Source organism: Ceratotherium simum, chromosome 5 (assembly GCF_057802395.1).
Source record: "Ceratotherium simum simum isolate JZ-2026a chromosome 5, ASM5780239v1, whole genome shotgun sequence".
Classification (NCBI taxonomy): Eukaryota; Metazoa; Chordata; class Mammalia; order Perissodactyla; family Rhinocerotidae; genus Ceratotherium; species Ceratotherium simum.
The window spans coordinates 21,303,288-21,328,002 of NC_141904.1; the positions used below are offsets into that span (position 1 = coordinate 21,303,288).

Sequence of the window (24,715 nt, forward strand, 5' to 3'; positions counted from 1 at the left end):
TGAAATCCCTAAGACTTTTTAAATACGCATAATGTGATTTTGATAAGTGTGATTATAAAAGGTATTTTAGATTTGTACAACTTTATAGTTATGTCCCTACTTGATATGCAGTCTGTTTGTCTGCCCCTCCTCCCATCTCCCAGTTCTCCCATCCCCATCAGTTCTACCATGTTTATATTTGTTCAGTGCCTCGTTTGGTCTGTCTGAGAAGAAAACTACTAGAAATTAAAATTGAATCTCATGTACATAAAAAGATGTGGGGAATCTTTGATGCTTTTCTTGTTATCAGTTCATTGACCATAGTTAGCCACAAAATCATCAAACAAAAAATCTTTGATAACTAAAATAATTCAAAAGTTTACTCCTTACCAAATTGATACTATTTTGTGCTATTTATTTTTTTAAAAGAGCTCTATATTTTTACACCATGCTTAATTATTATTTTCACATTCGTTCTGTCTTGGCATTGCATTGGTCAAAGCATAAATCAAAGACCAATAAAAGAATTCTGGCTCCATGTAGCGATTTTTTGTCAGCATTTTATTATGAAATTTTTAAACCTATAAGAAAGGTTGAAGAGCTTCACAGTGAACACCCATGTACTTGCCACACCGATTCTATAATTAATAATTTTACTATTTTGCTGTGTCATATAATTATCCATCCTATCAATTCATCTTCTTAAAATGTATTTCAAAGTAAGTTGCAGACATTAGTACACTTCCCGTAAAAACTTCAGCATGCCTATCATTAACTAGAATTCAGTATTTGTTTATAGTTCTTTCTTTCTTTTTTGGCATAAAATTTGTATGCTATGAGGTACACAGTTTTTTTTTTTTTTTTTTTTTTTTCTGTGAGGAAGATTAGCCCTGCGCTAACATCTGTCGCCAATCCTCCTCTTTTTGCTGAGGAAGACTGGCCCTGGGCTAACATCAGTGCCCATCTTCCTCTGCCTTATATGGGACGCTGCCACAGCATCGCTTGACAAGTGGTATATCGGTGCACCCCTGGGATCTGAACCCCGGGCCGCTGCAGTGGAGCGTGCGCACTTACTGCGCACACTTAACTGCTATGCCACTGGGCTGGCCCCATGAAGTACACAGATCTTAAGTGAACCGTGCTATGAGTTCCAACAAATACATACACCATGCAACTTAAACCACTCTCAAGATACAGAACATAACCATAACACCAGAATGTTCCCCTCATGTCTTTTCATGCAAAATCCCTGCCTCCTCCCTGCTTACAACCATTCTTTTTCTTTTTATTTTTTTTAATTAATTAATTAATTTATTTTTTGTGAGGAAGACTAGCCCTGAACTAACATCTGATGCCAATCCTCCCCTTTTTTCTTGAGGAAGATTGGCCCTGAGCTAACATCCGTGCCCATCTTCCTCTACTTTATATGGGATGCCGCCACAGCATGGCTTAACAAGTGGTGCATCGGTGCATGCCCGGGATCCGAACCTGCGAACCCCGGGCCGCTGAAGCGGAGTGCACGCACTTAACCGCTTGCACCACTGGGCCGGCCCCCCATTCTTTTGATTTTTTTCCCACCACCATTAGCATTTTGGTAACTATTTTAAACACCTCTTCTGATAATTATTTTCCAAATGGTTCTTTGTTATCATCATCATCACTGCATTCATCATCCCGTTTATTAGTAGGATAAGTTTAATTGACATGAGTAAACTTCTCAAGAACTTGGAATCATCTGTTAGCTTTGCAAAAATCTCACTTGTAAATTCTCAAATAATTTTTGTCACAGAGTCATGCCTTCTGTATCCCAGTGTCACATATTTTAGGCAGTGGTATCACAGTGTCACATTTCAGACAGTGGTATCCCAGAAAATGTAGCAGTTTGGCTGACTGTATAGTCATTGAGAAGTTTGTGTGATTGTCAGGAGATTGGATTTTCTCTGGATGCAGCTGCTCTCTTATTGTGGAGTGCAGTAGGCCTTGGCTTGGAGGTTTCATTCCAGATCCGGGGGGGAAAAGGGAAAAGGAACAGAATGTGTTGCCCTTATCACATGCCTTCGTGAACTGATGAAGGGAGAAGGAGGCCATTATTTTTGCCAGAACCAAGTGGGAACAGCTGGGGACTGGGAAAGAGTAGCAAAACTGATGTGTTTTCCTAGGAAATGTTACTGGTACATTCTGACTGCTGATGCTTTTCCCCTATGTATTATGTTGGCTGACCACCCAGTTCCTAGTCCTAACTTTTCTCACTGAAGTATGATTGGTAATTTAGGCCACTTGGATTTGGCTCTGCCATTTTCTTCTTTCTTATTTGAGTTAAACTTTTAGTTTGTCCACTGGGGACTAGTTCTTGAAAAATTGCTGTTTTTCTAAACTTTCACACAGATTTTTCAACTTAATCTTTTATAGTATTATAAGTTATATTTTCCATATATACTTTTTATTCTACCCTATTTTGGGCTCATTTAGCTTCTCAATTTTAGGGGAGATGGGTGCATTTGCTACTTGTTGAATTTGATGGTAAAACATCTAAGTGAGATTTTATCCCAAAGAAGAATTGAAACAATATGAGAGATGTACAAGAAAGTTACTAGTATTAGGGTTACATATTTTTAGAGTGACTGATAGTCTTGGAAGTCAAAGTTTTAGAGTAGTATGGCTACTCTGAAGAAAAGGGAATGTAAAGAGTTGTAAAGGCTTGAATCTTAGGAAATTGAGTTTTGGGGACCAGAAGAGAGGGGTCTGAAAAGGAGAGAGAAGAAACTATTAGACTGCAACAGAAGAGAGAGTTTTAAGAAGGGGATTTATAGGCAGCTCTTAAATGCAATAAAAAAGCCAAGTAGCGTGAAAACCTAATAAGGCCGTTGAGCAGTCTCACATAGTGCCCTTCAGTGGAATGCAGTTGATACATCAGTCATCCCTGGAGGACTTTTTGACGATATATATCACAAGCCTTATGATGTCCATATCCTAAGGAAATAACTAAGAATAAACTCAGATTTAGTTTTAAGGCAGTTCAGATTAGCTTTCTTTATAATAGTAAAAAGTGAGAGGCAAACTAAAGGTTTAGCAGTAGGAATGAAGTTGGATAGATAAGTGATTATGCAAATGTAAAACTGATGTTGTGGAAATAAATATTTTGATATGAAATATATTGATATATTGTGTGAAAAGTAGTTGTTTAAGAAGAGCTTGTTGGGTTTCTATTTTTGGAATGAGGAGTAAGGACTTCCCAAAATCTTCTCCCCCATAAAAACAGTGAGAACACTGACAAAAACTGTCAGAATCAACTTTTTCAGAACTCTAGAGTTAGCTAAAGTCTTGCATCAATCCAAAGAATGTTATTCAAGAAATACAGCTGACTCTCAGAACAGTGAGCCATGTGCTCCCTAATTTAATCCCCCTCTACCAAACTCTCTGGTAGCTTTGAAAACTAACAGTCTCATCACTAAGGTAGCCATGAAAAACCAGCTGCTTAGTAGCCACTGGAGGGGTCATAATGGCCTTGGAAACTCCGCAAAAGCCCCATCTCCAGAGAATTGTCACTATTTGACCTTTCTGCCAGCTTGCTGAAAAGTTCCATCTCAGGGCCTGTCTTTATTTAATCTGACTCATACCTCGTTCTTTGAGAAAAACTACCCACAGGACATTGTTGAAATTATCGGTGTTCTTTATTTAACATTGCAGCTGCCTGAGGTGGCATTACCAGTTGTAGCTAGAAAGAGGCTGACAAAAAAACTTAAAAGGAAGAACTAGGGAATGAGATGTCCATAGGGGCCTTTGAAAAGTTTGGATGTACTCATGGACATATATAAGGCCACATGGATGTGCAGGGTTGTGCACATGTCCAGGAAACAACTGAGAAGAGCCTGAATTCTCACCTCCAGCTAACCTTGAGATTCTGTGCAAGCAAGAAATGAAGGATGAGGCAGAGTTGTGAACTGCTTTGTTGAAGGTGTGGCACAACACATAGAGAGCCTCCCCAAAGGCTAGAACACTCAGTTCAAGGCTTGTAAGGAAATGTCTTTGCAGTCCCTAGCTGACCGCTAAGCTAATTGAACAAGGACTTCAGTGGCCACACTGAAGAGAAAGAATACAGACTTTATGGAATCAGTCCACACGTGTGAAAGAATACAGATTTTATAGAATTAGTCCAGGAAAGCCACTAAACAAACAAACAACAACAACATTAGAATAATCTTATTTCCAAAGTTGACACATATTAATTAGGATGTCCAGTTTTGAATAAAAAATTACAAATCAGGCAAAGAACCAGGAAAGTATGGCCTATACACAGGGAAAAAGCAGTCAATGGAAACTGTACCTCCGTAATCCCAGACATTGGACTTACTAGGTAAAGACTTTAAATTAGCTATTAAAATGTGTTCAAAGATTTAAAAGGAACCATGTCAAAGAATTAAAAGGAAAGTATGAGAAAAATGTTTCACCTAATAGACAACTATCAATAAGGAGATGATAAATAGAAATTCCGGTGTTGGAGAGTATAATAACTGAAATGAAAAGTTCACTCAAGAGGCTAAATAGCACATTTCAACTGGCAAGAAAATAAAACAGAGACTTGAAGATAAATCAGTTGACATTATTCAGTTAGAGGTACAAAAACTAAAAAAGAATAAAGAAAAATGAACAGAGCCTCAGAGACCTGTGGGACACCATCAAGTGCACCAACATACATTTAATAGGAGTCCCAGAAGTTGAGGAGAGAGTAAAAGGAGTAGAGAGAATATTTGAAGAAATAATGGCTGAAAACTTCCCAGATTTGATGGAAAACATTAATCTGCACATCTAAGAAGCTCAACAAATTCCCAGTAGGATAAAAATCAAAGAGAGCCATTCCAGACACATTTTAAGCAAACCATTGAAAGACAAAGAGAATCTTGAAAGCAATGAGAGAAATATGACTCATCACAGACGAGGGATCTGCAATAAGATTAACAGCTGACATTTCATCAGAAGTGATGGAGATTGGAAGTCAGTGAGATGACATATTCAAAATGTTGAAAGAAAAAGACCGTCAACTGGTAATTCTATATCCAGCAAACCTGTCCTTCAAAAACAAAGGTGAAATCAAGATGTTCCAAGATAAATAAAAACAGGGAATTTATTACTAGCAGATTTTCCCTGAAAGAAATACTAAAGGGAATCTTTTGTGTTCAAAGGAAAAGACATGAGACAGTGACTTGAATCCACATGAAGGAATAAAGAGTATTGGCAAAGGTAAATACATAAGTAAGTGTAAAAGTACAGATTATTTTTCTTTGAGGTTGTTTTTACGTGCTGTCTGATTTAAAAGATGACCTATAAAGAAATAATTATAAAACTGTTTTGATGGGCTTATATAAATATGTAATTTGTATGACAATAATAGTACAGAGGAGGGGGGAGGAAAGAGAGATATATTGGAGCAAAGTTTTTGTGTATTATAAGTTGGTATTAATCTGCTCATTTTTAGATGTTAATTGTATTTCCCAGGGGAACCACTGAAAAAAAACCTTAAAAACATTTAGTAAAACTCAAAAACATATAGTCAGAGAAACAACAAGGGAATTAAAATTCCCTTGGGAATTTTACAACAACAAGGGAATAAAAATTAAAAAAAGAAAATATCGTTTTAGCACAAAAGAAGGCAGTAATGGAGGAATAGAAGAACAAAAACCTGCATAAGATACAGAGAAAACAAAAAATTTTTTAGCAAAATACGAAATAGCAAAATGTCAAACATAAATCTAACCTTATTGATAATCACATTAAATATGTAATCAAAGGCAGAGTTGGCAGAAAGGATGAAAAAACATGATATGACTATGTGTTGTCTGCAAGAGATACACTTTAGATTCAAAGACACAGGTTAAAAGTAAAAGGACTAAAAAAGATGCATCATGCAAAGAATACCTAAAAGAGAGCTGGAGCAGCTGTGCTAATATCAGACAAAATAAACTTTAAGATAAAAATTGCTACTAGAGACAAAGACATTTTATAATAAGAGGGTCAATGCGTTAGGAAAACATAACAATTATAAACACATGTACCTAACAACAGAGACCCAAAAGGAAGCAAAAACTGTGACAGAATTGAAGGGAAAAATAGACAATTTAACTATAGTAGTTGGAGACTTTGATACTCCACTTTCGATATAGATCAAACAACTAGGCCTAAGGTCAGCAAGGAAATAGAAGACTTGAACAACGTTGCAAACCAACCAGGTCTAACAGATATCAATAGAGTACTCCACCCAACAACAGCAGAATACAAATTCTTCTAAAGTGTGCGTGGAACACTTTCCAGATTAAACCATATATTAGGCCATAAAACAAGCTTCAATACATTTAAAAGGATTGAAACATGCCAACTCTAACTACAGTGGAATGATACTAGATAATGATAATAGAAAGGAATTTGGGAAATTCACTAATGTGGAAATGAAACAACACATGGCTAAATAACCAATGGTTCTTCAAAGGGAAATTAGAGAATACTTTGAGATGAATGAAAGTGAAAATATAATATACCAGAACTTATGGAATGCAGCTAAAGGAATGTTGAGAGAGAAATTTATAGCTGTAAACCTCTCTATTTAAAAAGAAGAAAGATCTTAAATCAATAACTTAGCCTTAACCTTAAGAAACTAGAAAAAGAAGAGCAAAGTAAACCCAAAGCAAGTAGAAGGAAGGAAATAATAAAGACTAAAAAGGAAATAATTGAAATAGAGAATGCAGAATAAAGGCAAAAAAGTCAACAAAAGCAAAAGTTGGTTCTTTGGAAAGATCAAAGTTGACAAAACTTTTCTACAATAACCAATAAAAAAAGAGAGAGGACTCAAATTACTAAAATTAGGAGTGAAAGAGAGGACATTACTATTGACCTGACAGAAATAAAGGAACTGTGAAGGGAATACTATGAATAATTGTATGCCAACAAATTAGATAACCTAGATAAAATGGACAAATTCCTAGAGAGACACAAGCTGTCAAAAATGACTCAAGAAGAAATAGAAAATCTGAATAGACCCATAACAAAAAGAGATTAAGTTAGTAATTTAAAAAAACTTCCCCTAAAGAAAAGTCCAGGCTGAGATGTCTTCTTGGTGAATTCTACCAAATGTTTAATGAATTAACACCCATCCTTCAAAAACTCTTCCAAAAAATAGATGAAGGAACACTTCCTACCTCATGCTGTAAAGCCAGTATTACCCTGATACCACAACCAGACAAATACATCACAAGCAAACAACAGACCAATACCTATAATTAATACAGGCATAAAAATCCTGAACAAAATACTAATAAACCAAATCCAACATATACCATGACCAAGTGCAATTTATCCCAAGAATGCAAACCTTGTTCAACTATGAAAATCAGTCAAATGAATATATCATATTAATAGAATAAAGGACAAAGACCACATGATCATCTCAGCAGACTCTCAGAAAGCATTTGACAAAATCTAGCACCCTTTTATAAAATTAAAAATAATGAACTAGTAATAGATGAGAACTGATAAAGGACATCTACAAAAAACTCACAGCTAACATCATACTTAATGGTGAAGGACTGAAAGCTTTTCCCCTAAAATGAGGAACCAAGATAAGAATGTCCACTCTTGCCATTTCCATTCAGCATTGTACTAGAGGTTCTAGCCAGGGCAATTAGTTAAGGAAAAGAAACAAAAGGCATACAGGTTGGAAAGGAAGAAGTAAAACTATGACAGCGTGATCTTTTATATAGACTATCTTAAGCAATAAAAATAAAAACTTATTAGAACTAGCAAATGAGTTCAGCAAAGTTGCAGAATACAAGATCATGCTGTATTTGTATGTACAGAAATCAATTGCATTTCTGTATGCTAACAATAAACAGTTCAAAGATGAAATTAAGAAAACAATTCCTTTGACAATAATATCAAAAAGAATGAAATACTTAGGAATAAATTTAACAAAAAAAGTACAAGACTTGTATACTGAAGACTGCAAAACATCATTGAAAGGAATTATAGAAGACCTAAATAAATGGAAAGACATACTATGTTCATTCAGTGGAATGCCCAACATTGTTAAGATAGCAGTACTCTCCAAATTGATCTACAGATTCAATGCAATCCCTATGAAATTTTCAGCTCCCTCCCCCCCCCAGAAATTGACAGTCTGATCCTAAAATTCATAAAGAAATGCAAAGGACTTAAACAGCCAAAACAGTATTGAAAGAACCAAGTTGGAGAACTCACACTTCCAGATTTGCTACAAAGGTACAATAATCAAGACAGTATGTTACTGGCATAAGGATAAATGTGTAAATCAATGGGATAGAACTGACCTGCAGAAATACATTTATGGTCCCTGCTTTTGACAAGGGTGCCAGGACAATTCACTGGGGAAAGGAATACTGTGAACAAATGGTGCTGGGATTATTGGGTATCCACGTGCAAAAGGATAAATTTCCAGAGAATTTTTCAAATGGATCATAGACCTAAACGTTAAGAGCTAAACTATAAAACTTTTAGAAGAAAACATAAGCACGTAACTCTTCATGAGCTTGGATTAGGGAAGAGTTTCTGACATATGACCTCAAAAGGCACAAGCAACAAAAGAAAAAATAGGCAAATGAGACTTCACCAAAATTATAAACATTTGTGCTTCAAAGGACACTATCAAGAAAGGGAAAGGACAACCCACAGAATGAGGGAAATATTTGTAAGTCACATATCTAAGTTCCCAGAATATCCAAAGAACTCTTTCAACTCAACAATAAAAAGACAACTCAATTAAAAAATAGACAAATGGAGGCTGGCCTGGTGGCATAGTGGTTAAGTTCGCATGCTCCACTTTGGCGGCCCAGGGTTCACAGGTTCAGATCCTGGACGTGGACCTATGTACCACTCATCAAGCTGTGCTGTGACAGACGTCCCACATATAAAGCAGAGGAAGATGGGCACGGATGTTAGCCCAGGGCCAGTCTTCCTCAGCAAAAAGAGGAGGATTGGCAACAGATGTTAGCTGAGGGCTAATCTTCCTCGCATACACACAAAAATAGACAAAGGATTCAAATAGATGTTTCTCCAAATAGGACCAATAAGTATACAAAAAGATGTTCCACATTATTAGTCACTAGAGAAATGCAAACCAAAAACCACAATGAGATACCACTTCGAACCCACTAGAATGGCTGTAATCAAAAAGACAATAACAAGTGTTGGAGAGGATGTGGAGGAATTAGGATCTTTATTTATTTTTTTTGTGAGGAAGATTAGCCCTGAGCTAACATCTGTCACCAGTCCTCCTCTTTTTGCTGAGCAAGACTGGCCCTGGGCTAATATCCGTGCCCATCTTCCTCTACTTTATATAGGACACTGCCACAGCATGGCTTGACAAGCGGTGCGTCGGTGCGTGCCTGGGATCCAAACCCTGGGCTGCTGCAGTGGAGTGCGCGCACTTAACTGCTACACCGCTGGGCCAGCCCCTAGAATCTTTATACATTGCTGGTGGAAACGTAAAATGGTGCAGTAACTTTGGAAAACAGTTTGGTAGTTTCTCAAAATGCTAAACATAGAGTTCCCATATGACCCCACAATTCCACTCCTAGGTATAAACCCAAGACAGTTGAAAACATATGTTCACACAAAAATCTATACACTGGTGTTCATAGCAGCATGTTTCATAATAGCCAAAAAGTGGAAACCACAGTGTCTATCAACTGTTGAATGGATAAACAAAATTGGTGTTATATCCATAAAATGGATTGTTATTTAGCCATGAAAACAAATGAAATACTGATACATGCTACAACATGGATAAACCTTGAAAACATTATACTAAGTGAAAGAACCCTGATCCAAAAGCCAGCGAGCATATTGTATGATTCCATTTATGTGAAATGTCCAGAATAGGCAAACCCATAGAGACAAAAAGTAGGTAGTTGCCAGGAGCTGGGGGGAAAGAGCGTTGGGGAGTGACTGCTAACGGGTAGAGGATTTCTTTTTGGGGTGATGAAAATGTTCTGGAATTAGATGATCATGACGGTTACAGAATTTAGTGACTATACTATAAATCCCTTTAAAAGAGTGAATATTGTGGTGTGTAAATTGTATCTCAATATTAAAAGAGGGGAAGAGAGAGAGTGAGAGAAAACAAGCAAGTTCGAGAGACCGAGCATACTGACATTCCCATCTCTCCCATTGCCTTGTCTCTGGCTCTCTCTACTTAAATGCCATACTGGCAGGGCCCCTGTAGGCACTATGTTTGAGACGTATGTCCCCTCAAAGACTTATATAGAAATGCTTATAGCAGCATTATTCATGATAGGTAAAAGGTGGAAACAATACATATGTTCATCAGCTGATGAATGGATAAACAAAATGTGGTATATCCATACAATGGAATCATATTTGGCCATAAAAAAATGGATGAACCTTGAAAACATTACACTAAGTGAAAGAAGCCAGATACAAAAGACCACATAATGTGTGACTGCATTTATATGAAATATCCAGAATAGGCAAATTCATAGAAAATTTAAGTAGATTAGTTGTTTCCAGGGGCTGAGGGGAGGGGAAAATGGGGAGTGAATGCTAATGGGGGTGAGCTGGGTTTTTTTTTTAATTTCTTTGGAATGATGAAAATGTTCTGGAATTAGATACTGATGATCTATGCAGAATTCTGTTAATATACTAAAAATCACTGAATTGTACACTTTAAAATGTTGTTATACTTTATGGTATGTGAATTACATCTCAAGAAAGCTGTTATTAAGAAAAAGTGAACTAGAGAGATATGATTAATAAAAAATATAAAATATGATTCCATATTTATTTAAAAAGCAAACATGGGTATATATGAATATAATATGCATAGAAAACCTTTTGACAGGATGTATGATAAAATGTTAGCCAGCCCTGATGGCCTAGTGGTTCAGGTTTGGTGCTCTCCGCTTCGGTGACCCAGGTTCAGTTCCCAGTTGCGGAACCACACCTCTCATCTGTCAGTAGTCATGCTGTGGCAGCAGCTCACATAGAAGAACTAGAAGGACTTACAGCTAGCGTATACAACTATATACTGGGGCTTTGTGGAGGGGAAAAAAAAGAGGAAGATTGATGACAGATGTTAGCTCAGGGTGGATCTTTCCAAGCAAAAGAAAAAAAAATAATAATAATAAAAATAAAATTGGGGCTGGCCCAGTGGCACAGTGGTTAAGTGCGCACGCTCCGCTTCAGCGGCCCGAGGGTTCTCAGGTTCGGATCCCGGGCGCGCACCGACGCACCACTTGTCAAGCCATGCTGTGGCGATGTCCCATGTAAAGCAGAGGAAGATGGGCACCGATGTTAGCCCAGGGCCAGTCTTCCTCAGCAAAAAGAGGAAGATTGGCATTGATGTTAGCTCAGGACTGATCTTCCTCACAAAAAATAAATAAATAAATAAAATAAAATGTTAATAGTGTTTCTCTTTGGGTGATAGAATTATAAATGTTTTTACTTTTGTGTATTCTTTTTTGTATTTTAATAATTTTTATACATTTAATGTGTATTAACTTGTATAATAGAATGAAATGAGTTGCACAAGGTAGAGATTAATAAATTTAGTGATTAGGGGCTTGTAACCTTTTAGAGCTATGGCCCCTTAGAAGGGTGAGTATGCAACCTCTGTGGAAGCTAATGAAGGAGGGAATTGGTGATAATGGGGGGCACCCTGTGTAGATCATATATTCAAGAAGTTTGGCAATGAATTTAAGGAAAGAGGATAGACAGTTTGAGAGGTCAGCATGTGTGTGGGAGAGACTGAATATTATAGTAATATTTTGCATTTATGAATATTTTATGATTTATATATTATTTGAGCCTCACTATGTCCCAGTTAGATAAGTTGGGCAGTCCTTGTTTTATAGATGAGTAAACTGAGACACAGAGTAGGTTAAGTGGCTTGACCAGGATCGTATAGGAAGTCAGTAGTAGAACTCAGCTCTTTGGTGTCAAAGCCAGTGCTTTTCCTGCTGTGCCAGGCTGCACCTGAGGGATATAGAATAACTGAAGGGAGGAAGAGTAGAGTTTAAGGTTTTGCAAAAGTGGAAGGAGAACTGGATCAAGACCACAAATATGGGAGTTTCAACTGGAAAGGAGGGAGGACAGTCTTTCTATGATGGGAGAGAAGTGTGTAAAGATGGCCATTTGAAAATATCGGAAGAAAAGGTGATTTTGTGCCAGGGCTTTTGAGGGAGATTCTTGTTTTTGTTATGAGATCAAGGAGATGAAACAGACCTCAATGTAGTAATTTTGTTTGTTAATAGTCATGTGGATATTTATTTAATATTAGCAGTCATAATGCTCTTCTGGCCCTTTCAGAAATGCAATCTTATTTTTCTTTCGTGCAGATCTGTTCTCACATATAGCCGCATTGGAGGGCGTGTCAAGACTCTCACGTTCTGCCAGGGTTCCCACTACCTGGCCATAGCGTCTGATAATGGTGCTGTCCAGCTTCTTGGGATTGAGGCTTCTAAGCCGCCCAAGTCTCCTAAAATTCTTCCTCTACAAAGCAGGTATCTATCTTTTGTGTTTTTTAAACTGCATTTAGTGCACTAGGGTAATTTAACCCCCCCCCCCAATGTAGTTTGGATCAACTGAGGGCCTATTACATTGTACTTAAACATATGAAATAAATAAAGCTGCATTTCCAACTCAAATCTATCACCTGTAGTTTCAGAAAACTATGTCTGCATATCTCATTTTCTGCCAACTTGTCAGTAGGTCAGAAGGGCAGCTTTGAACTTGTGGCTCATTCCAGTTGGGAATGTGTCTGAATGACTTAATTATCAATTATATCTTCTGTTTCAACTACTAAAAGCACAACTCTGGCTGGCTGATTTTGAGAATATGAGTGTTCTTCATTAAAGAAAACTCAAACGTTGTCAGCATTTTGTCACTTGGCATTAAAACCGCTGAAGTTGATGGGAAATGGAGTGGAACTTTTAGTTAGATGATTTACTTATCATTTTAGAACAAAATACTGGCTGGTTTTATTTAAGAATTTCCTTCACTTCTTATAAATTGTGGTTGCCTGTAGATTAAATGCATACAAGGTAAGATATTTAAAGATAAAGCAGAACAATTTTTCAGCTGACCAGTATGCACTACACACTGAGGATTCCAAAGACAAATAAGACGTGTTATGCTAAGAAACTACAGTCTAGTGGGAGAAACATGATTTCAGTGCAGTGTGATAATGTGCCATATTACGGGGGCAGGGAGAGCCAGCTTACAGGGAATAGGGAAGAAGGCCTGGAGGAGGGGAGATCAGTTGAAGTAGAGTAGTCACGTACAGCATGGCAGGCAGAAGTGGTGGACCCCACAGGAAGAAAGCAGAATGAGCAGATACTTACAGTTAAGTGGATTACAAGTCATGGCCGTAGGGTAGCTAAGGTAGAAAAGGATGTTTGTTGGGTCACCTACAATTTTATTTGTTTGTATTGTTTTATTGTTTATTCTTTATTGTTTAATTGCCTTTGCAATTAAAAATGTGTTATTTTTAATACATTCACTAAATAGATTTGGGCAGCTTTTGTCCAGTACATATTATGTATGGCCTTTAACTAAAAAACCAGTACCTTCTAGTTTTCTTTGAAATTGTTTCAGCAGAGGATGACTGTTCTGCGGTATACCTACTGAGTTCCATGTAAATTAACAAAGAGCTGTTGGCAAAATGTGTTGTGTGGTGACTGCTGACAGGACACCCACACAGAGCTGTGCACATTCTGTGCTTGGGGACCTCTCAGGCGACAGTGCTTTTCACTATGAATATTATCTTTACCCTAAGCAAACAGTGATTACCTATATTGGGAGATTGTGCGAGGATGATTAGATTTCACTCTGCCTGACAGCAGTGTGCTCCAAAGAAACCTTGCCGTGAGTCTTTTTTTTTGGTTTTCCTCGTTCAATCAGATCAGCTATTGTCATGGCTGTTAATAATTAGAATTTGTGGCACCTTTTCACATTTTATTTGGCATTTGGACTTTTCATCATTTCTCTAGGGGAAGTATAGTCCGTATTAGAATGTTTGTAAATATAATTGTTTATCTAAGTCAGAGGCTAGCAAGCTACAGCCTACCGTATGGCCCATAAACTAAGAATGATTTTTGCATTTTCAAAGGGTTGTTAAGAAAAGAAAGAATATGTAATAGAGACGTACGTGACTTGCAAAGCCTAAAATATTTACTCTCTGGCTTCTTACAGAAAATGTTTGCTGACCCTTGATCTAAGAAAGAAAACTAAAATAGTGTGTGCAAAAGCATGATATGTACTGATCAAGGAGGCTTGCCTGTATGTTTATGATCTTCTTTTTAGTTTAAAAATGCCTCAGCTTGAAAAAAAAGAGTATACCCATACAATGGAGTAGTACATAAAAAGGAATAAAAAGGCATCAGTAATATTTTATTACTTTTATCAGTAATAAAAAGGAATATGCTATTGACTCATGCAACAACATTGATGAATCTTAAATCCTTTTTTCTAATGAAAGAAGTCAGACCTAAAAAGCTATATATTGTATGTTTCCAATTGTATGACATTCTGGAAAACATAAAATTATAGGGAGAAAAACAGACGAGTGGTTGCCACAGGTTGGGAATAGGGGTAGGGGTTGACTACAAGGGGGCTGCACAAGGTAATTTTTAGGGCGTGGAATTGTTCTTTATGATTCTGTGGTAGAAGATAATTGGCTTGCATTTGTCATAACGCATAGAGCTGTGTACCACAAAAAGTGAATTTTGCTGTGTGTAACTTAAAAAATCAACCAGGATATAGGGGGAAAGGTAGAATGCAGTTTATGACAAATCAATCTAAGTGTTATACAGATGAATGATATAGTCACAGTGAAGAATATGGGGAATTAAGGAGCCAACCAAATAACTTTGGAAAACAGTGGTTTAATTGGATACTACAAGTCTAATGACAAAAGGAACTGAACTTAAACATTGTATTCTAGTTGGTTGTTTTTCACAGGAGTGTGGTTTAACAATTCCAAAACTACTTTATTTGTATACTAGGGTTGAACAAATAAGTAAATTTATTATAGATAATGAGAGCCAGGTTTCTCACTGTTGAAGAGAGAAGTTACAAATAAGGAAGGAGGCATGGCTAGAATGAATTCTGATGCTGGATAGATATCAATATGGACTCAATATCAATATGGACTCAATATATATATGCATGTACAGACATGTATATGTACACACACAAATAAATAGATACAGAAATACAGATGTGTCTGCATGCATGAGGTCATATACATAATGTATTTCATAGCTCTGGCCATTGAGAGGGGACTAGAAGCATAGCAGTGAGCACTTAGTGCACAGACCTTGGTTTTTAAACACCGTTCTCCAATAAAAGGAACCAGGGCTCCTTGGAGAACTAGTTGATTCCATGGCTGGGGCAGGGAAAATACAAGATGAGTGTGGAGCATCTTGTGATGCCAGAAAGTTAGGAAGTGCTCCAAAAAAAGCACATTGAAAGAGCATTGGAGCCAACCTGAGAGAGCTTCCCATGGCCAAACTCGAGCAACAAAATAAATAACGATAGTATTGGGTTATAACTCAAAGAATAAAATAAATATCCGAGTCCATAATGATATGAATAAATGAATAAATAAATAAATGGAGAAGTGACAACTCATCCTTACAGAAGAATTCTAATAGTGTAGAAGGAATGAGGGAAATAGAAAGTGACCATTAGAACATCACAGGCATGATCTGTCAACAGATCCTAAAATTAGTGGACAGAAGTGTGATTAGAAACAGGATTTTTGCATAGTCTCAAAAGTATTTCCCCTTGGGGCCAGCCTGGTGGCGTAGCAATTAAGTGTGCACGCGATCCGCTTCCGCAGCCCGAGGGTTCTCAGGTTCAGATCCCGGGCACACACCGACACACCACTTGTCAAGCCGTGCTGTGGTGGTGTCCCATATAAAGTGGAGGAAGACAGGCATGGATGTTAGCCCAGGGCCAATCTTCCTCAGCAAGAAGAGGAGGATTGGCATCGGATGTTAGCTTAGGGCTGATCTTCGTCACACACACACACAAAAAAGTATTTCCCCTAAATATTGAGTACTTATAAATGGAAAAATAATGAGTTTACTGTGGCGAATTCTGGCAGATGCCACCTGAGCCAAATGATCAAGGTTAACATCGCCACTAATACATTTATGAGAGAGCGCCATACCCTCTTATATGCACTAAGAAAGGCACATCACTTCTGTGGTCTCCTTCACAGTAAGGCATAAACTCAGTCTGTTTGTGAGAACACATGAGGCAAACCCAAGCTGAGGAACATTCTATAAAATAACTAACCACTACTCTTCCAAAATGTCAAGATCATGAAAGACTGAGGAAGTCAGCTAAATGCCATGTGGTTTCTTGGTTTGGATCCTGGAACAGTAAACGGACACTTGTGGAAAAACTGATGAAATCCTAATATGTACTTTACTAGTATTGTACTTTACTAGTGTTACTGAACAATGAGCTCGCTCTGCTCCACAATCTGAGCCAATCAATCACGAGTTAGGGACTGAGAAAGGAAGTTTTAATTCGATTAGCTGGCACAATCAGGAAGATGGTAGACTAATGTCTCAAAAAAACCAACTTCAAGGATTACAGAATCTTGAGGTAGTTATACAGGGAAAATGGGCAGTGAGGAGGGGGTCCAGGGATGTTGGTCTCTAGGCATAACGGGCTCCAGGCATCACATTGTTCCATTCTTCTGTCAGCTGTGATGGATACCTAATAGGTGTGTTTCCTGCCTGTGGTCAGCCTGTTCCTGGAGAGAAACTCATAGAACACAGTTTTAATTTATTACGCTATCAGGGAGTACATACGTAAACAGAGGCCATAAATCAGGAGAGCATGTGAATTTTTTTAGAGTACCTGTGAGTAGTCACACAGAGGAGAGGTTAGGCCATTTAATGTAACAAGATGGCCTCACTTATGTTCACTCACACTAGTACTTTACTAGTACCTGTACTTTACTAGTATTGTACCAAGGTTAATTTCTTAGTTTTGATAAATGTCCTATGGTTATGTAAGGTGTTAACATGAGGGGAAAGTGGGTGAAGGATATACAGGAATTCCATGTACCATTTTGGCAACTCTTCTGTAAGTCTAAAATAATTTTTTAAAAATGCCTCATCAGGGCCGGCCCTGTGGCTTGGTGGTTAAGTGCGTGCGCTGCGATGCTGGTGGCCCGGGTTCGGATCCCGGATGCGCATCGAGGCACCACTTCTCCGTCCATCCTGAGGCCGAGTCCCACATACAGCAACTAGAAGGATGTGCAGCTATGACATACAACTATCTACTGGGGCTTTGGGGGGAAAAAAATAAAATAAATAAAATCTTTAAAAAAAAAAAAAAAATGCCTCATCTATCATTGTCTTGATGGGTCACAGTTTTTATTTCTTGACCATGGTTAGAATATAAATTCATCTTAAATGGAGACTGGTGCTATGTTTTCAGTGACTGGAAAAGTCTTTGCCTTTTGCCTTGTGTATTTCTTTAGAATTCTAGACCAGAAGGAGGATGGTTGTGTCGTGGATATGCATCACTTCAACTCTGGGGCGCAGTCGGTTCTGGCCTATGCCACTGTGAACGGCTCTCTGGTTGGCTGGGACCTCCGGTCTTCAAGCAATGCATGGACATTAAAGCACGATTTGAAGTCAGGCCTCATAACGTCTTTTGCTGTGGACATCCACCAGTGCTGGCTCTGCATTGGTAAGTTGACTTTCAAGTCGTTGACTGGCTTTTGAATGCCACTAATGTCTGGAATTGCCTTCTTGTGAAAGCTTTTTCCTTTTTCTTCATTGGTAATTTTTTCCCGTCTCCTTTTTTTCATATTGTTGTAATTACTTGCAGTTTAATTTTTTTTTCATTAAAAAACAGATTTGAAAGAGTGAAATTAGTATCCCAACGCATAAAACAATTTCCTCTTTCTCTTTGTTCTTAAATGAGCCTCTTTACTTTATAATCATTATAGTGATCAGATTTGCTGGCATTCTCTTATTCTGCCAGCGAAGCAGCAGGCTTGGTTTATGGATGAGAGCATTTGAGTTTGGGCTGACTCACTTTTAAATTCCAATTACCTCAGGCAAGTTACGTAACGCCTCTAAGTCTCAGTATCCTCATCTTCAAAAGGGGCTAATCCTTTCAGGGGCTGCTTTGTGGATTTAATGTGGTTGAAGCATCTGTCACAGTGCCTGGTACAGGAGAAGGGCTAAGCCATGCTTTCTTGCCTTACTATTCTTCCCTGGCCCCTGTCCTCAAAGGCTGAAGGTACACCATGTGATCTTGCTTGCTTCTTTCCTCTGTTTTAGTTTCCCCCCCCCCCCCCCCCCCGCATAGGGCTTTGAACCTGCCCCTTGAGAAGGTACCGCATCTTGTTTTTTTCCCACTTGACACTCTTTTTTCAGAAGAATAATAATTTGCTGTGCTTGAATTTTGTTTTCTAGATTCCTTAACTTGTATTTGTGACATTATTAAGTATCTGCCCTTTCCTTTATTACTTTTTATATAGTTTATGTAGAATGTATTATTTTTTGCCTTTTGTGTGAATAAACTGCACAAGTATAGGAAGATGTAATGCTAGGCCTAGAAGAGTAGATATTATATACACTTAGCAAATTAGCAAATGGCAGTGATGGCTCTCAGGCACCCTGCTCAGCTTTGAGGAGGGCAGCCAGTACTACCTGTGGGTTTTGAGCCATTGTCCTGGAGTGGGGCATGGTGACAGAGGGGCCCTGTTGCCCATTCTGTCATTTCCCACCCCCAGTCTCTCCACTGGAATTGGAGACCAATCCAAAAATATGCTCTGTGCCTCTGTCACAACCAGCTGCTTAATGTTAGGGTAGGTGTTATTCTTTTGGGATGGGGGGTCCTTCTCTGGGGTTTCAGTTGTCACGGGCAGGTGTGCAGGTACTCACCTCAATTTCTGCTGTGATTTGGCACCCATACCTATCTCTAGAATGTTTTGGAGAAAAGGGCACACGGAAATGATTGAAATCTGATGATAGCTACAAAGCTGCTGCCACTTGAGATTGGCAAAGTGATCATTGAATGCCAGTAAAATATCTCTGGTTATTTAAGGCATTCTGAACATTTTGATTTGTCAGATTCAGTGTATGTCTTCTCTAGACCTTTTGTTTTTTGTGGGTGCCTTTGGCAATTAATAACAGTGTCAATAATTAATGAATTATTCATTTTCAATTTACATTTGTTAGACACATTTGTAGTAGCATTGTGATAAGCACTTTATGTCCTTGTTTAACAACTAGAGGTGCTGTTTGAAACTGGGGAGACAGCTTCATGAGAACAAAGCCTTTTTCTGAGTGACTCAGTTTCAAAATATATTCATATAAAGCTAATGCTGTTTACCATTTGTATAAATGTGGCCTGATGTGCTTTAATCATCAGATGGTAATCTTTTTGGCTTTTTTTTCTTAAAGGTACAAGCAGTGGTACCATGGCTTGTTGGGACATGAGGTTCCAGTTGCCTATTTCCAGTCACTATCATCCTTCCAGGGCTCGAATCAGACGCCTCTCAATGCACCCTCTCTATCAGTCCTGGGTCATTGCAGGTAAAATGGAGGGCTGGCTTTCAGGTGTGGGGGGTTTTCCTGGAAAATGCGTAATAATACCCTGCTGCCAAGATTCATATTCTTAGGATTTTTATTCTACATATGAACCGAATGCTTGATTTTGTTCTGTTCTGATTATGGAAGTTCCCATTTCATATTTATTATGTTTAAAAATGATCTCATCAGTCACCACCATCACCTTCATTCCTGTCTGCCACTGTTTCCCCTTCCATTTGTTTTCTTTCTCCTATATTCCATATTTCTGTTAAAGCTGCCACCACTTGCTAGAAATCTAAGTTAGAAACCTTGACTCATCCTTTTCAGTCGTCATTTCTTGGACGTTGTGTTTCTTGGAAGCTTCTCTTCCCTCCCCTCATTGGGCATTCAAATTTTCTTGTACAGATTCTTGGGCAAGACACTTGGGCAAGTCCTTGAAACTCACTTTCCTCATCTGTAAAATGTGGTTAAAAATTCTTACCTAGCAGAGTTGTAAGAATTTAAGGTAAAACATGTAAAGCACATAGCCTAGCACACTGTTATTGCTTGATAAATAGTAACTCTTGTTATTCTTATGTTTCTTCATTGGTCTTGCCTCTAGGCTCTTTCTGGTCCCTTTTCATACCCATAGTCTGTCTCATACACTGCTGCTGTCAAAGTCACCATGTTGACAAATTTGATGGCCAATACTTGGCCTGCCTGTTATGTGACTCATCATTTGGTCAGTTGGTCGTTTCCTCTTTCTGAAATACTTTCCTTACCTGATTTCAAGGATATCACTCTCTTGGTTCTCCTGTTCATTGATTTGCTGGTTCCCCCCCATCCTCTGACTTTTAAATTGTGGCCTGCCTCAAGGCTCAGTCTTTGGTCTTAACCTCTTCTCCTTCTACACTCAGTTCCCTGTATGATCTCATCCAGTCCCATGCTTTAAATACCAAATTTACTCATATTTTTATATCTGTCTACTTAAAATCTCCCCTGGAAGGTCTAATAGCCATCTTAAACCTGACATGTCCAGACTTAACGCTTCGTTTTCTCTCTGCCGGTTCCTTCACCACTGCCTCTTATCCCAAGACAAACCTGCTCTTCCTCCAGTACTCTCCCAGTAAATGGCAGCTCTTTCATGCTGGATGCTCAGGAGGAAGCCTGCTGTTGTCCTTGATTCTTGCTTGTTTCTCTCTCATCCCACTTCCAGTCCGTCAGCCAATCCTGTATGTTCTATCTTAAAATATATTCAGAACCTGACCACCTTTACTATCTCCATCACTGTCTCCCTCGTCCAAACCACCATATCTCTTGTCCCTATTAATGCAATATCCTTGTAACTCCCTGCTTTCATCCTTAGGTCTTAAGACTGTTTTTTCTTCTGCTCAGTACCTTCCAGTGGCTTCTCATTCCAAGTAACAGCTGGGCTTCTCACTGTGGCCCAAAGGCTTTATGAGATCTGCCCCTGCTACCTCTCTGACCTTTTTCAGTCAGGGTTCTAGCAGTAAACAGATGGCATACTCAAGGTATGATAATTCGAGGAGGATTTATTTTCAAAGGAACTATTTGCAAAGGTGTGGGAGTATTGGCATCATAAAAGATAGTGCAATAAAATAGGGCTGGTACGCAGTAGAAGGCAGGAGAGGAGGGATGGTGACTGGAATTTAGAAAGAAGTTGAATAGAGAAGGCCACCTTGAGAGGAGCAGTGATTTTGAGGTGAGGGACACAAACAGCCTGAGGTGACTGACTTGACTTTCATCCATCTCTTTGATCTCCTACTGGGGCTTTCACGGGCCTGTATTAGTTCCTATGACTACTGCAACAAATTACCAGAAACTTGGTAGCTTAAGACAACATAGATTTATTCTCTAACAGTTCTGGAGACCAGAGGTAGCAAATGAGTTTTGCTGAGCCAAAACCAAGGTGGCAGCAGAACCACATTCCCCCTGGAGGCTTTAGGGGAGAATCCATTCTCTTGCCCTTTCTTGCTTCGAGTGCTACATGCCTTGGCTCATGGCGCCTTCTTCCATCTTCAAAGCCAGCACCATAGCATCTTGCTTCATTGTTGTATTGCCTTCTGCTGTTGTCAAATCTGCCTACCTCTTATAAGCACACTGGTGATTGCATTTAAGGCTCACTTGGACAATCCAGGATGATCCCTCCAATCTCAGGGTTTAATCAGGCTTAATTTAATCACATCTGCAAAGTCATTTTACCATATAAGGTAACATTCACAGGCTCCAGATATTAGGACCTGGTTATTTTGAGGGGGCCATTATTTAGCTTACCACAGGCCAAACCCATCTAGAAGGCAGAGGGCACAGGAGCCTGTTGATGTGGTCCATGTGGGTCAGCCTTAGAGTGGCAGGTGGAAAGTGACCAGCCCTGCTGCCCTTTTCCCAGCTAATCGCCCTTGCTCAGTGTGCTCCAGCCACACTGGCATCCTGGCTTTTTCCTTGAACTAAGCATATTTCTGCTTCAGGCCCTTTGCATTTTTTGGTTTGTTGTCCACTAGAATGTAAGTTCCATGAAACAGGAAATTTTTTTTGCATTGTTTGCCTTCTTTTCCTTAGTGCCTAGGACAGTGTCTAGCTCATAGTAAATATTGTTGGTTCAGTAAATATTAATGAAGGAATGAAGCCTGGGGTCTTGTCACTCCCCCTGCTCAAAACTACCTAAGGGGTACTGTCCCTCTCAGGCCTGCAGTTGGCATTTTCTATAATCTTGCCCCACCCTTCTTTCCTCTGTCTGCCTTCATCCCCCACTCCTCCCTGTCACAAATGTGCTTCAGTCAGACCAACTACTCGTTTCCCCAAACATCCACAGATGTTTGTTTTTGTGGTTTTTGCTCATTCCCTTCTTTCTGCCTGAAGTGATTTACCTGTATGCCACCTGTGTCTGTTCCACTTGACTTGTTCTTTCAGTCCCAGTGAAAACACCTCCACGAGGCAGACCTGATTCTCACCCACTGGATGTGATCTTTTCCTTGAGTTCAGGTGGAATTTTGCAGTTCTCTCTTTTTGCTCTCATTGTCTTATATTTTATATAAATATAATTTTTTTCTATAGTTCTAGACTGTAGGTTTCTTGAGGGCAGAATCCATTTATGATTTGCCTTTCCTCCCCACAATTCTCTCCAGGTGATTGGATACCAGTAAATATTTACTGGTAGGCTATTAAAAACGTTTCATTTTTGTCCTCCAGTGTGGTGACAGGGTCACAATTGTTACTTAAAAGTACTAGTACATTTCGTGCAGGATGGGAAAAAATGGAAATGGATGTAGGCTGACTTGGATTATCTACCAAGATTTGAAAGCTCTGAGAGCCACGTTCTTGTCTGAGTAATGGTTCTGGCCTTTCTTCCCCTTAGCTGTTCAGGGCAACAATGAAGTGTCCATGTGGGACATGGAGACTGGTGACAGAAGATTCACTCTCTGGGCCAGTAGTGCACCACCACTGTCTGAGTTACAGGTTTGTCTCTGGTTTTTATTATAAAGGCCAATATAATTCCCACATCCCAGGCACTCACAGGCATTTTACCAAACATGGTATCTATTGGGCTTTTGGGTTATGTTTTAAATAAGTACTAGGTGGCTACTGCTGCATGGGTGCTTTCCAGTTCCTTACTGGTGTCTGCTTCATTGGGTGTTTTGGTTGCTAGCTCCATAAGGTTTGTGATGTCTCTTTGGAACCTCACTAAAAACCTGGGCTAATTAGGAAAAGCCCAGATTGAAGTTTAGATCATAAAAAAATGGAACATGACCCTCTTACATTCTCTTTTGTTTTTAATTGTCATGTTACCAAAGGTGTTTCATTGGGGCAAAAGGTAGGAAACATTGTTTTCTCCTTTAGTTGGGGTCCTTTTCGTCCCAAACAGAAAATTTTAGGAAGCTGAGCAGGCTTTGCCTCTTTATTCAGAATGATACAAAGCAAATGCATTTTAAAGTTCCAAAGAAAGAAGTATATAAGACATACGTAATCGATCTCTCATTTTTTCAGTTAACCAGGTGCCTCTAAAGTCACTGACAGTTGACTTGTCTCTAGAAATGGCACCATCATTTATGGAATACACTGGTGTCTTTTGACTCTCATTTATTTCTTTTAAGCCTTCTTCTCACAGTGTCCACGGTATCTACTGTAGTCCTGCAGATGGAAATCCTATCCTGCTAACAGCTGGCTCAGACATGAAAATAAGGTACAGTGTCTAATAAAGAGTACTTAATATGTAACACTTAAAAGGAGAAGGATAATAAAACATAGATGGATACTACACTTAACACTAGGGTGTTATTTATTATAGATATTAGCAATATTGTAATGTTTAAAATCATCCACATCTTGCAGGGACGGCTGATAATACTTTATTTGTAACTAATTTTATGCTAGTCTAGAAAATCTCTTTTCCTAATGCAAAAGAAGATAAGCTATGCATTGATGAATGTGAGCCAAGGACCATTAGTTCCTCTCCTTCTCCTTCAGAGATTATCACCGTTCGTTTCCTCTCCCCTAGGTTTTGGGACTTGGCTTACCCGGAGAGGTCCTACATTGTTGCAGGAAGTACTAGTTCGCCATCTGTGTCCTACTACAGGAAAATAATTGAAGGCACCGAAGTCGTCCAGGTATAGGCAGTCTTTTTCCTTTCAACTTTTGTAGGTACAAAAATGCCTTTCATAAACATTGACTTGATTAGAATAAATGGCTTTGGTCAACAATGGCAGTATTTCTTTGAGTTTAAGAAATACGTTTATTTTCTCTTGGCTTTTCTGTATTTTTTAAATTAACTTAAATGTGCACTTTATTATACACCTTTATAAAAGTACACAGTTCTAAAGTAAGCACTTTATATATTTGCTCAGTCCTTAAAACTGCTTTATAAGGAAGTACCTTTATTACTTTCCTTCTACAAATAAGAAAGTTAAGCAGAGTGAAGTGAAGTAGCTTGTTTACCATCATCCAGCTAGTAAGCAGCAAAGCTGGGATTCAGACTTGGCTCTTGGGACTCTAAAGCTGTGTTCCTGAGTTTGGTAAAAACGTCAAATGACATAACATACCTGAAAGTGTCTGGGCCCGAGTAAGTGCTCAGTAAATGCAAGTGTGCTTCCTTCATGACAAATAATAATGAGCTTTGGAAATGCTAG

General features: G+C 38.7%; 1 protein-coding gene across 3 annotated transcripts in view; it reads left to right on the forward strand.

Moving 5' to 3' along the window:
- The window catches only part of PIK3R4 (phosphoinositide-3-kinase regulatory subunit 4), a 70,154-nt gene that overhangs the window by 44,508 nt on the left and 931 nt on the right, over positions 1 to 24,715 (forward strand). For all 3 annotated transcript variants that reach the window (XM_087430572.1, XM_087430573.1, XM_004419383.2), the window contains 6 exons: positions 12,357 to 12,521; positions 17,525 to 17,736; positions 19,464 to 19,595; positions 22,948 to 23,048; positions 23,684 to 23,772; positions 24,088 to 24,196. In XM_087430572.1, the coding sequence (XP_087286698.1) occupies positions 12,357 to 12,521; positions 17,525 to 17,736; positions 19,464 to 19,595; positions 22,948 to 23,048; positions 23,684 to 23,772; positions 24,088 to 24,196 (808 nt within the window). The remainder of the gene's footprint in view (positions 1 to 12,356; positions 12,522 to 17,524; positions 17,737 to 19,463; positions 19,596 to 22,947; positions 23,049 to 23,683; positions 23,773 to 24,087; positions 24,197 to 24,715) is intronic.